The sequence below is a fragment of the Arachis hypogaea genome, chromosome 14 (genome assembly GCF_003086295.3).
Source record: "Arachis hypogaea cultivar Tifrunner chromosome 14, arahy.Tifrunner.gnm2.J5K5, whole genome shotgun sequence".
NCBI lineage: Eukaryota > Viridiplantae > Streptophyta > Magnoliopsida > Fabales > Fabaceae > Arachis > Arachis hypogaea.
The window spans coordinates 6949153-6963691 of record NC_092049.1 but is presented as its reverse complement, the minus strand read 5'-3'; the positions used below and the strand labels follow the sequence as shown (position 1 = coordinate 6963691).

Sequence of the window (14539 nt, the reverse complement as noted above, 5' to 3'; positions counted from 1 at the left end):
AACTTTTTTTTTTCTCTCTTTTGGCAAAACGCCAAAGGGTGAAACCAATGAATAGGGAGTGAGGCAGTGAGTGAGGGGTCATTGGTTTGGAAATAATGGGTAATGAAGACACAAGAAGTACTTGACAAATAGCAAGCATCTGAAAATCTTTAAATTCATTTCTGGCTATCATGTTGCAAGCATCTTCTGCCTTTTACTCACAGTGGCGCCACCACTCTCTCCTGTCTACTTCCTTCCATTCATTAATTAATACTGCTAATAATAGTAATCATTTTGTTAGAGTCGTTATCCAATTAATATATTTTCTTGTAGTAATTAATTATAAAAGAGCACTTTTTAGTAATTAACTATGTAACTGTGTTCCCCCCTCCCAAAACCTTTCTATTTTTTAATTTCGTAAAGTGCCAAATTGAATCATCGCCATGGAACACTTTGGAGGTAGCGTTGCATGCAATTCTTAATTAATTAACTATGAAACACATTATCTTCAACAATTGGGCTCTACTGCTAGTACAAACCCCTATTTATGGTTATGTACACATTTATTATTAATTGAGAAGAATACCTTTAATTATTCATAATAGTATATTGTAGGGTCTATCCAAAAAGAGTAGTGCTAGGGAGCCAATGATCTAAGCGTACAATGTGTACAATCTTTGGTCCATAAATAAAATGAACATCACTCATATTATCCAGAATAACCATCTGAATACCAGGGATAATAAACATCTCATGTCATACAACTACTCATCCCAAAAACTTAAACTGATTTTGGGTTCACCAAAAATCGAACTCTTGACCTTTCGAATCTAGAACTCTAGTACCATATCATGAAACCACTCATCCCAAAAGCGTAACCTGACAGAACAATGTAACACTAATGGTCATATCTCTAATACTTCCTAAACCTCCATTGTATACATTGTATACTTAGGCCATTAACTCCCTATACTTATTCACCCAAAAAATATTCATGTGCTAGACTCAGCAAACTAATTTTATTTTATTCTATTTCATTTCTCGAATTGCTCATTCAAAATAGAGATGTCTGTTCCGTTTATATTTCTTATTAACACATACACTGAGATACGGTCTTCAATTGAACAAGATTTAGCTCGGTTCAAAGTTTACCAGAATTATTAAATTTTCCGAATTCTCGTAGTTAGTAAGCATTTGAGTATATGGAATAATTATAGTCTCACATGTTGCACTGTTGCATTTTTGGCGATGACACTTTCGTCTTTTTGTCATGTGAAGATAACTTTTCCATGTTAAAATTATTCATTGAAACGCATGCCACAAGCCACTATATTTGAATAGGAATATTATAAGGTGAAAACTCGTATCGAATTAAATTTCTTATGCGTGTTGGTGATGGTAGTACATGAAATGAAAGTGCAACTACTTTTTTGAATAAAGGTAAATTTTTTGCAACCCTAAACACTAAACAGAAAAACAGGTTGAGGTTTTTTCAGAATTCGCAATATCTTTTATAAAAAAAAAATGTATTTTGCTCTTAGTTACAACAACAGAAGATATTTCGTTATTATTCTAAACGAGGGAAGATATATTTTTTTTTTTTTTGAAACAAAGGAAGCTCAACACATTAAAGTGGAGCAAATAAAAGAAAGAAGAAGACACAACGAGGGAAGATATAAGCTCTTATTTTATCACGTTTTATTTCCCATGCGTAGCATATAGGATATATATAATAGGAGAATTTCTCTTGATCTTTTTCATATCAAAAGTTTCTTACCTTAAAATTAAATAACTTAATTGCACCGCAAGTATACGAAATTATTGCTTAGAATCTGTAAAATTAAATAACAGCAGTATTTCTATTTTGCTTCATTAATCATTCATAGGGGCTTCTACATCATAGTAATGTTTTTTATAAAACTAAATAATAAATGGTGGACTTTAAACAAAGTTATTTAAAAAAAAAACTTTTAAATATTAAAATTGTATTTATATATAAAATGTACTTAACAATAAAAGGGAATGGAAGTTTAACATAATCCCAACACAACTTAGACTTATCTTCTTAATTTCGATCTTTATCCCTTAAGAAAGTGAAAATAAATAAATAAATAAATAGGGTAACATTGAGCCACAAAAATTTATTACCACCGTTCAATCATTCGAAAGAGCTCTTAGATCATACTACATTAATTTTGTTCGAGGGAAATATTAAATTAGTATTCTTAAGATTTTGATGCTGATAAAATGGTACCTATTTTTTGTTATTGATAAAATAGTTTTCGAAAGATTTTAAAATTTAACAAGCGTGCTCTGAGCTTGCCGAAGTACATCTCCAACGAACACGATGCTGACGTGATTACCGTATTTTGATAATTTGACAAATTTTTTCAACTCTAATTCCTCTCTACCCAAACTCCGCCTATGTTACACTTGCGGTACATAGCCGGTCCCAAGCCCGGATAAAGGAGGAGGGTTGTATTAAGTCTTCGGCAACCAACATAAAAATATAGCCGAACCCCCATGACATGAATCAAAGACATTATTGCGCTAAAGCTAGGTCGTTGCCCGGAAGCAACGCGCCGTATGGCTCGAGTACGGTGTCAAAGCAAGAGCCGCTGCATCGGTGCCCGGATGTAGTATTAAATGAGCAAGGGTTCTCGCGTTTTCGTGAACGGACGAGGGTAAATAAGCTAGTTCACAAGGTAAAAGGTAAAGGTCGAAGCGATAGAAGGTTGAGATTTGGGACATGGAACATAGGCACTCTAACAGGAAAGTCCATGGAGGTGGTGGACACCATGACAAGGAGGAAGATTAACATTATGTGTCTACAAGAAACGAAATGGGTTGGTGCAAAGGCTAGGGAGTTGGATACTTCTGGTTTCAAACTCTGGTATACAGGAAAGGTGAAGAATAGGAATGGGGTTGGAATAATTGTGGATAAGCAGTGGAAGAAGGACGTAGTGGATGTCAAGAGGGTGGGAGATCGGATCATCTCTATCAAACTTGTGGTGGAGGGAGGTGTTTTCCATGTGATTAGCGCCTATGCACCGCAAGTGGGTTCGGACGAACAACACAAGATAAGGTTTTGGGAGGATCTAGAGAGTTTGGTTCAAGGCATACCTTTGGGAGATAAGATTTTCTTAGGAGGAGATTTAAATGGCCATGTTGGGAGAGAAGTGACTGGATATGGGAGTATTCATGAAGGCCATGGTTTCGGGGTGATCAATGCCGAGGGTAAAACTATTTTGGACTTTTCCTCAACCTTTGATCTTCTCATCGCAAATACATATTTTAAAAAGAGAGACGAACATCTTATAACCTATAAGAGTGGCATGACAAGCTCTCAAATCGACTTCTTCTTGTTGAGGAGAGTCGACCGGAAATTTTGCATTAACTGTAAAATTATCCCGGGAGAGAGTTTGACAACACAACATAGGGTGCTCGTCATGGATTTTCGCGTTGAGCAAAAGTTGAGGAAAAGATATCATACGAAGAACCCAAGGATAAGGTGGTGGCGGATGAAAGGTGAGGAACAAAGAATCTTCCTAAGACGGGTAGGAGAAGAGGCAAAGTGGGATGGGAATGGAAGCGCGGAAGAGATGTGGAGGGAGATGGCAGAAGTTATTAGAAGAACCGCAAAAGAAAGTTTTGGTGAATCTAAAGGAATAAGACCAAGAGACAAGGAGTCCTGGTGGTGGAATGCGAGTATACAAGAAAAGATAAAGATAAAAAGAGAATGCTTTAAAAAGTGGTCTTTATGCCGCAATGCAGATAATTGGGAAAAATATAAGGCGGCTAAGAAAGAGACAAAAGTGGCTGTAAGTGAAGCAAGAACAAGAGCATATGAGGGTCTCTACCAGTCTTTGGGCACGAAAGAAGGAGAAAAAGCTATATATAGAATCGCAAAGAGCCGGGAAAGAAGAACGAGAGATTTGGATCAGGTTAAGTGCATAAAGGATAAGAATGGAGAGGTATTGGTTCTAGAGGAGAAGATTAATGAAATGTAGAAAAGCTACTTCTACGAGTTATTTAATGAGGGGCAGAAGACTCTTCCAAGCCTTGGTCGATTATGCACAAGGGAAGAAGATCAAAACTTTGACTACTATCGAAGGATTCGAGACTTCGAGGTAAAAGAGGCTCTAAAGCAGATGAAAAATGGCAGGGCAGTAGGACCTGATAATATTCCGATTGAGGTTTGGAAGAGTCTTGGAGAAAAAGGCATCAACTGGTTAACCATACTTTTTAATGAGATTTTAAGGTCAAAGAAGATGCCTGATGAGTGGAGAAAGAGCACCTTGGTACCTATCTACAAGAATAAGGGGGATATACAAAGTTGCGAAAACTATAGAGGGATTAAGCTTATGAGTCATACTATGAAGTTATGGGAAAGGGTGATAGAACGGAGGTTGAGAAAAGAGACACAAGTAACAGAGAACCAATTTGGATTTATGCCAGGCAGATCTACTACTGAAGCGATATACCTATTAAGAAGGATGATGGAGAGGTATCGTAGTAATAAAATGGATCTACATATGGTGTTTATTGATTTGGAAAAAGCGTATGATAGGGTACCAAGGGAGGTCTTATGGAAGGTTTTAGAAAAGAGGAGAGTAATGATCGCATATATTCGGACAATTAAAGACATGTATGATGGGGCCACAACTAGTGTGAAGACTCAAGGTGGTGTGACAGAGAAATTCCCTATTGGTATAGGATTACACCAGGGATCATCCCTAAGTCCATACCTCTTCACATTAGTCTTGGAAGTACTCACAGAGCATATCCAAGAGCCTGTGCCATGGTGCATGCTTTTTGCCGATGATATCGTCCTTATGGGAGAGTCAAGGGAAGACCTAAATAAGAAGTTGGAGTTATGGAGAGAAGCTCTAGAAGTGTATGGTCTGCGCATAAGCCGTAGTAAGACGGAATATATGGAATGTAAGTTCAGTCTGAGAAGGGAAAACCCCAATATAGAGGTGAAGATTGGAGAAAACATCCTACGAAAAGTTAGAAGTTTTAAGTATCTTGGGTGCATCATACAGGATAATGGAGAGATTGAACAGGATGTAAATCATAGGATCCAAGTAGGTTGGTCAAAATGGCGGAGTGCATCTGGTTTTATATGTGACAAAAAAGTGCCTTTAAAACTTAAAGGTAAATTCTATCGCACCGCTATAAGACCGGCTATGCTGTATGGTACGGAGTGTTGGGCGGCTAAAGGGGAGCACGAACATAAGCTGAGTGTGGCAGAGATGAAGATGTTGAGATGGATGAGTGGTCATACGCGATTGGATAAAATAAGGAATGAAGATATAAGGAAGAGAGTTGGAGTAGCACCCATTGTGGAAAAGATGGTTGAATCGCGTCTCAGGTGGTTTGGACATGTGAGAAGAAGACCGATAGAACATCCAGTCAGGAGGGTGGATGAGATGGAAGATGGACAAAGGGCGAAAGGCAGAGGAAGACCTAAGAAGACCATCCATGAGGTGGTCAAACGAGATCTACATGTAAACAGTCTCTCTGTAGACATGATACATGACAGAGCACAATGGCGTCGTTTGATTCATGTAGCCGACCCCACTTAGTGGGACAAGGCTTTGTTGTTGTTGTTGTTGTAATTCCTCTCTACCCAACACACTCCCCCTTTCTCAGCGGACTCTCTTGTTCTCGCATTCTCACTCTCTTGCTTTTTCTAGCAACCTCCACCACTCGCTGCAACAGCAATCTCAACGGCAAGAACACCATCAAGGACCACCGCTATCATCACCGGAGCCACAACGATAAAATCTGGAACAGCCACATCCCCTTAGCATCTTAATTGTGTCGCTCCTTTGCACATATAATCCAATAGAAGTATTACAAAGAGCACGTCAATCTATACATCCAAACCACTTTAATATTATAGCCGAATAACTGCCTTTGAAATAAGAAAATCAGAAACGAAATAACGTTTTCAATTGACCACAATGAAATCACTGCCGAAAGAGTCAATTACCAGATCGAGAGGGTCCGCGGCGGGAATGGCGGGAATGAACATAACGGGCTTGGCGGCCATGAGCTTCTTCCGCAACGGACAGTAAGGTCCGTAGATCCTAGCAAGAAGAAGGGGAAACCGTCAGCGACAGCGTTGGCCTTGAGTCTGATCGGCGGCGGCGTCCTGCAACGAGGAGGAAGGAGGAGAAGTGCGAAGGAGATGGATCTAGCAAATGAAGTTCGATCCGGTGAGATATGGCATTGATGATGTGCGAATCGCGGATTTGGGTTAAGACACCGGATTTTAGGTACTTGTGGAAGTTGTGGTGGTGTTGAGGGAGAGAGGAGAAATGTGCATTGGGAAAGGAGGGATTCGGGTTGGGAGTGTTTGCCAGATCATCAAAATACTGTGGCTATGTCAACATTGTATTCGTCGGAGATGTGTTCCGACGAGTTCGAAAATGGGAATGGATCTTCTCAATTGTTAAAAAAAATTGAGAGTGTAAAGTGTAATTTCTAATCCTTTATTGCTCTCTCATATTTATTTTTAGTCACACTTATAAAATTAATGGTATGATATCATACTTTACTCCCTCAATTGTTAAAAAAAAATTGAGAAGATCTATTTCCTTTAAAAATACGCTTGTCAAATTTTAAAATTTTTTTAGAGATTATTTTGTTAATAACAAAAATCAAGTACCATTTTACCAGCATTACAATTTTTCGAATACCAATTTAATATTTACCTCATTTTGATTATATAAAGTTAATTTGAAGTGAGGCTGAATAGTAAATAAATATGGTAAAATCTTGGTGAATCGTGTTTTGTCATTTTGAATTTAACAAAGCAGAATTATTGATGTAACATTGGAACCATGTAGTATGATGATGTTAATAATAAATAATAAGACTAAACTAATAATAGAGGGTGACAAGTTCATGTGAGGGGAGTAAAAAAGCCGCCACATATAGGGTTAGAAATAATTTAGATAGGCCAAACTAATCCCACCAAACGAAAGGAAAGAAAAACCCTAATTCATTCATTCAAATACGACGGTACTTGCAAGAATGCCATGGTAACTTGCAAGAGTCAGTGTGCTCTTTGTTTCAAATTGAAACCATGACAACGACACACACATATTTTAAAAATGGGTCCCATTCTATCACTCTGATTGCACTAATCACAAGGCTACACTACAGCGACGCGTAGGGCAATACCCTACACCCTCCTCGCACCTGATTCTCCCTCCCCCCACCCCAAAACTACGTCACCAACTCCAATACCTAGCAACCCAGCCCTAACTGCTAACCCCCTTTTTCAAGTGTTTACTCTACTAATTAATTACGTGTCATTTGTTAATCACTCAGTTAATAGAGGATAGTAGTTAGGTGTGTCTAAAAGTGTTTAAAAAAATATATATTTTTTATTAAAATATAGTTGAACACAACAAACATACAAACGCTTATTGGTGAGTATTGTGTTCTAAATATATCTGAATATGTATGATACACAAATACGACAATTTAGCAAAGTGTCTGTATTTTGTAGGTTTGTCATGAAAATTAATTAGTTTTATTAGGGTGAAGACTCATGTATATTTGTCTTCATTTAAAGTTGATAGTCAAAAACTATTAGATGATTCAGTCAAATTTATTAAATTATCTAATAATTTTCAATTATCAACTTCTTTTTATGTTTTGATAACGGGTGAAAAAACACCCAAAAAAGCTATAAAAAAATTACTCTAGGAAAAAAAACTCTTAATAGATTAGTCATAAAACATAACGAAATACAGAAAGATAAAGAGAAAAAAATATAACATCCATATTACAAGTTATGTCCCAAATATGGTAGACGATCAGCACACGAATTTGCTTCTCTAAAAACATGGTGCAGACGCCAGTTCTCTATCGATTGCAGCAACTCCTAATGGTTGCAACTAAAGATTTCACGGAATGTAACTCCACCGATTAATGAAAAAAGAAATCAATCATCGTCTTAAAATCCATTTCAATCTCCAAGATTGTAAAACCTATGTTCTTTGCCAAACTCAAATACAATAGAATTGCCTATAATTTGGCCAAAATAATAGTGCAAGTGTTCAGATTAGCACTTACACAGGTTAAAAACTTACACTCAACATCTCTAAGAATCTATCCACAAAAGATTCTACTATCATTAATCATTGATCCATTCACATTTAGTTTAACAGTTCCAAATTGAATGGGTGCCACCTGATCTGTCGTTCCTTAAACTCTCTAATTGTCCTTCTAACCCGACCAACGTCGCCAAAATCGAATTAATGTTTTTGCAACGAAAATAGTGATTTTGAATTTGAGAAATTGACAATTTTTTGTGAAGGTTCTAAGAAATTAGGGTTTTATTTTGAATCTATGCATGTTCTATTATTCAATTTGATTGAGTTTGTTCTTTTTTGTGATTTTGAAGAGGATAGTGGGTGGGCTATGTTGATGTTCAAGAGGTGAGAGAGGAAAAGTGAGTGAGTGAGAGAGAGAGAAAAAGAGAGAGTAGGAAGGGAGATGATGCTACGGCAGTAATAGTTTAGGTGCTGCAGATAGTGAGTGAGGGTGAGTGCGTGCGTGAGAGAAGAGAAGGGGATAGTTTGGGAATTTTATGTAATTATTTATGGTTTAGATAATTTTGCTTGCGAAAGTCAATTTTGTATAGATACAAATGGTAATTTTTATCTTCCATAGGTAGATATGTCAGCATTTTCAACTTTTATGGATAAAAATAGTACTCTATTTGATATATATATATATATATATCGATGTATTATCAATTTATTTAACACATGAATTTAATTACCTAAGATTATAATAAAAATAACTATTTTTATATTATTTTAATAAATAAATATAATAAAATAATTATATAAAATATTTTATACTATCAATATATTAAAATTAAACTTTTAATATATATGGTCAAATTATACATTTAAAAAAAATTTAGATCAATATCTAAAATAAAAAATCATTCATGAAATTTTTGTTAATATTATGAAATTATAATAATTAGTAACTCATATTAGTATGTCAATAACTAAATAAACAAAGGTTATGTTAGGTAATTAATATTTTTTTTGAACAATATGAACAACCACCAATCAAATCAAAACATACTATAATTTCAAATTATCCATCTAAATCTTAATATTAGAATAACCATCTGCACTTTAATATTAAAATAATTATCTGCACACTTAGTGAAATAAACATCCGATATATTCATTATTCATATTATTTAGTATTTTCATTGTTTGCTTATAATTTTCTAATAAACAAATTTCATAGATAAATATAATTTATCATTATAATAAATCTTTCACATGTAAATTAAACTCTTATTTAGCATGTAAATTTAAAAAAAAAAAATTAGACTTAAAAGATTTCTCGGTAATGACGTTTAGACTAGGTAAGAGGAGGGTTTTTTTTTTTTTTCTTTTGTATTCTCAGCATAAAACCTCATCAACTCTTGAAAGCTGAAAACCTCTCTCTCCTTTTTCTTTTCTTTCTTTCTTCCCATTTGAGTGTTAGATAAGAAGACCACACCAAACCAAACGCTTTCTCTCTCTCTCTCAACTTCCAAAATCATCAACCATGAAGAAGCTTTACCGAAAAGGGACTGTTCACCCGTCACCGCCCATCATCTCCGACCAACTCTCCTTCCTTCCGGCCACCATCCTCACCCTCACCGCCGCCCTCACGCCAGAAGACAGGGAAGTCCTCGCATACCTCATTTCCTGCTCATCCTCCTCCAACAACCCCCGCCGCACCACCACCACCACCACTTCAAGGAGCAGCTCCGCCTCAGGCGGCGGTGACCATGCTCCAGTCTTCAGCTGTAACTGCTTCCGTTGCTACATGAGTTACTGGGTGAGATGGGACTCTTCGCCGAATCGTCAGCTCATACACGAGATCATCGATGCGTTTGAGGAGTGGTTAGCTCAGAAAGGAGGAAAGAAGCACCACAACAATGGAGGAAGGAAAGACAAGAGGAACAAAAGAGGCTCCAATAGCAATAAGATGCAACAGTCAGGCGAGTTGTTGAATCGGAACGGGTCAGTGCCGAGTTCTGAGAGTACTGAGTCGTCATCGTCAACCGATTTGGAATCGGTGGTGGTGGCGGTGGCGGTGGAAAATAGTAGCAACCATAGTGATGAAGATGGTGAGAGGGTTGAAGAGGATGAAAAGGGTTCAGTGAGAAGGTTCGTGAGTTTCATTGGAGAAAGGATTTGGGGTGCTTGGGGACAGTGAATCATCAACAACCAACAAAAATAACAACAAAACCTCAACAACAAAGAGGAAAGGTGGGTTCAGAATTTCACCTTCTCTTTTTTTTTTCTCCTTTCTCTTTTTTTTTTTCCCTCTTTCTGTACATTATTATTAATTACTCCTCCTCCTCCTATGCAATGTTAAAAGAAGAAATGTTATTTCTCTCTTTGCTTTTTTGTAATCCAATGGATTAATTAGTTTTGTTATAAATTTATAATCATCAATCACAACATACATATGATATGAGATGTCATCTCATTTTGTTCCTTGATATTGTTGAGTTGTTATGAAAAACAGTCCTAATATCTAGGTACTTATCACTTTAATCCAACGGAAAATAGAAAATCAATTTCGTTGCTTAGACTAATGATTTTGATTTCAATTTGAGTATCTCCGTGGCGGCTATAGCTTTTGTTGTTGATTGATAAATTGATGAATAAGTATTGTTGTAGGTCAAATATTGTAAATTTCTTTTCTAGAAAATAAAAATTGTAAATTGAATTTCTTATTTAGAAGAGATGAATTTGACCAGTTATTTTTCTTCCTGAGGAAGTTTTCTAGATCTTTTAGTGGTCTGTTTTTTTTTTTTCCTCGAGCTTCAGCTCGCGAGAAAATACGTAAGAAACTCGTGGATAATTCTTTTCCTAAGCGTGTATATTCAAAGTGGAAATTTTGCATTTACTCGTGTCTTTACTCTTTTGGTCCTTATTTAATGAAGTCTTGAGAATTATATATTCTTGGAAAAATGTTTGGCCAGAATGTTTTTCTTCTATAATTAGTACATTTTAAATTTTGAGAAAAAAAAAAAAGTCTATATTTAAACGTGTTTTAATTATGTTTTTAGTTAAAAACACATGTTTTAATTATTGTTAGGAAGTTTTTTTTTTTATATTTTTTTATTTTAATAAAGGAATAATACATGTATTAAAATTTTAATTTCTTTTAATTGATAACATTATTATGTGTTTCTAACTAAATTCTTTAGTTATTATTACATTGGTAATGTTAGGAAGACAAAAAAAATAATTATAAATTATTTTATTTAATATTCATTAATTATTGTTATAATAATTAATGAATATTAAATAAATAATAATTAATAAATATTAAATAAAATAAATTATAGTTATTTTTGACTAATTTTTTTTTATCAAATATTTTTGTTATTAATATATATAAACTTAAATTCCTAATAATTTTAAATATGTAAAAAGGTTATAAATATTTTATATTTATAATATTAAAGATTATTCGGAGTGCATTTGTGAATTACATCTAATTATTACTTTTAATAGTTTTATTGAACAAGTTTATTATGTTCAATTGTTCAAACTACAATATTAATCTCCCAACTCAAGCTTCATGGTTGGCCCCACTGAGAAATAAGACTAATCCTGAAAGTAATATATGGGAATTTGATGTTTAGATACTTAAATAATGAAAAATTAATTCATCTAAACAACTTACTTTACCAATTCTTCCAAAAAAAAAGAAATAAGAATATTTTTTATCATGAGATTTGTAGAAATATAAAAATTTCTTAACTAGTTAAATCACATCTAATCATATATGCACACACCCAAAAGATTGTTTCAGTAACATCGGGCTTCTCTCAAGACTTCCTAAAGCTTTCTAATTCTAAGAGACTAAAAATATAATTAAAGAGCTCAAAACAGAGTTATCCCATTCGAACATGTTCATAAAGGAAAAAGGGATTTATTATTATTATTATTATTATTATTATTATTATTATAAAAAAGAAACTTGACACGAAAAGTTGAAAATTGTAAACTCTCAATAGAAGAGGACATGAATACAACCGCAGCAATAATTTCCACCTCCCTATACTTAATTATATAATTATATATACAAATGAATTTACTCCTCGATCAATTGAACTTAGAATGTGTTTAAATTTGTGTCGGAGAAGAAAGAAGCGCGTTTGAGTTCCTTGAACGCTTCATCTTTTATGACTCATGTTTATAAGCTATAAATTCTAGCTTTTCTGTTCACTTTTTCACATTGGATTGAAATTTATGTTATATGTATCAATTATGTCCTTCATTATTTATATGTTTGTTTTTTTTATAATATTTTTTTTAATACTCTCTTGTGCATATTATTAATTTTTATAAAATTTCTGTTTTTTATATAAGTTCTTTTACTGTTATTGTTATTTTTTTGTATGAAATATTTTTTTTATTTTGTATTATAATTCTATTAATCTTATTAAAATATTAAAGAATATTAAGAATACTAAAAAATCAATTTAATTTACATAAATCAAGTTAATACTAATTCACTTTTGATCAAAATTAATTTAAAAAAATTAATTTTATATAAACCTCTGTTTGCAAATGGTCCTCCAACCACACACTTTAATTATTTAACAATGTCATCTAATCCAAAATGCCACTCACCATTCACTTGGCTTTTCTCATTGTTAAATTGAAAATTGTCCACGCAAATACAAATTACCAATGTGATGAAATTTGTTTTTTAATTGAAGAAGAACAGAGCCATGTAGATGTAATAACACCGTATTAATAAATTTTAATTTAGTAATAGAGATTACGGATACAAAATTAAAAACAAAAAACAGGGTAGGTTGGTGAGGCGAAGGACGAGGTAGGCAAAAGTTAGGGCTTCTATTGAAGCAAAGGATGCAAAACAAAAAAATAGCCACCATTGATACTCAAACTCTTCTTTTTTTTTTTTTTTTTGTTCTCCTTCTCCAATGTAAAAAAGCCATTTTAATTTATTCTTTCTAGTTTCTATGTATTATATGTACTCTTTCAAAAATCATTCTCTTCGTTACAGGCATCTACCATTTTCTCCCCTTCATTTTTCAATTATTTTTTTCTAATAATGTTTGACATAATATAACCAAAACAAATAATGTATCGCATAATCCTTCATTGATACTGCCTTTATTAAATCTTAATTTGAGTTAACTAAGTTCATGCAAAGTACTTCTTTAATGAAAGTGGACATTTAATATTAGTAGTAGTAGTTATCCCTTTATAAATAAATAAGATACCATTTGTATTCAGATATTAATGAATATTGACTTATCTCCTTGTAGTTTTTGTTTTTCACTATTTTTGTGTGCATATTTCGTAATTCGTGAATGACTGAATGGATTAGTTATTTTATTTTTAATTTCTAACAAAAATATTTTGTACACCCAACATAATAATTGGAATTTTTTAAAATAAATTGATTATTTATTTTTATGTATTTTTAAATAAAATTACTATTTATATACTAAAATCAGCTACCATATATTTATGTACAAATATATTTGTAGTTTAACTCATACAAATATTATTTATATACTCAAATTAATTACTATATATTTGTATATAAATACATGTGTTGTTTAAATCATTTTTAATATATATTTTATATTTTAATATATATTCGATCTTAATAACCGAATTTGATATACATCTAACATAAATATTTTTTAAAAATTAATTATATTTTCGTATTTATTACTTAATTATCTCGCTAATAGTATCAGTACTTTTAAAAATAGTTTAACTAATTTTTTTTAAGTTGATAGTAACTAATTTTTTAATTATAAATTTTAACTCCAAATGTTAAATATTAAACTATAAAATCTAAAAGAATGAAGGTAAAAAAAATAATTTTACAATAAAAATTATTTAAAAACTAATTTTCTAAGCTTACTGTTTTAAAAAAGTAAAAAACATATATATATATATATATATATATATATATATTTTTTTTTTATTTATTAAAAAAGTTGTTGTGACCTAAAATAATTGTGTGTAATATTTTTTTTATGAACTTATTGATGTATTGCATGTTTGATGTGAGTTGTTTTAATGTGTTATGTTTGGTATATTTTAAATTGTAATTTGTGTGACTAAAAACTCGTGAATTTTGGTCCATCTTTGATGATAATATAGAAAGAAATAAATTACTAATCTTTTGTTTTTCTTTCGCTTAGAGTGGAGTTGGTACGAATAATCTAAAAAAAATAACAATCACAATGTTAGATATAACTATCAAACAGGCTAAGCTGATTTATTTAGGCTCAACTCGTCTAAGTTCATGAGTTAAATAGGCTGCCGTTTAAGTTCGTTTCATTTGCAGGCTATAATTTTTTAATTTGGACTGTTTATGGTCAATCCGATAAATTAAACGAATTGGCCTATTCACCCTTTTATTTTATATTTTAAAAAATATTTTAATAAAAAATTAAATATCATATTTAAATAAAAAACTTTAAATAAACAGTATTTTTTTTAATTAA

General features: G+C 32.7%; 1 protein-coding gene across 1 annotated transcript; it reads left to right on the top strand.

The window, feature by feature from the left end:
* Window positions 1-9308: 9308 nt before the first annotated feature.
* LOC112741269 (uncharacterized) lies at window positions 9309-10525 on the top strand. Its single transcript, XM_025790169.3, has one exon. It carries the CDS (start codon window positions 9580-9582, stop codon window positions 10234-10236), a length of 657 nt encoding a protein of 218 aa, XP_025645954.1. The 5' UTR covers window positions 9309-9579; the 3' UTR covers window positions 10237-10525.
* Window positions 10526-14539: the final 4014 nt, after the last annotated feature.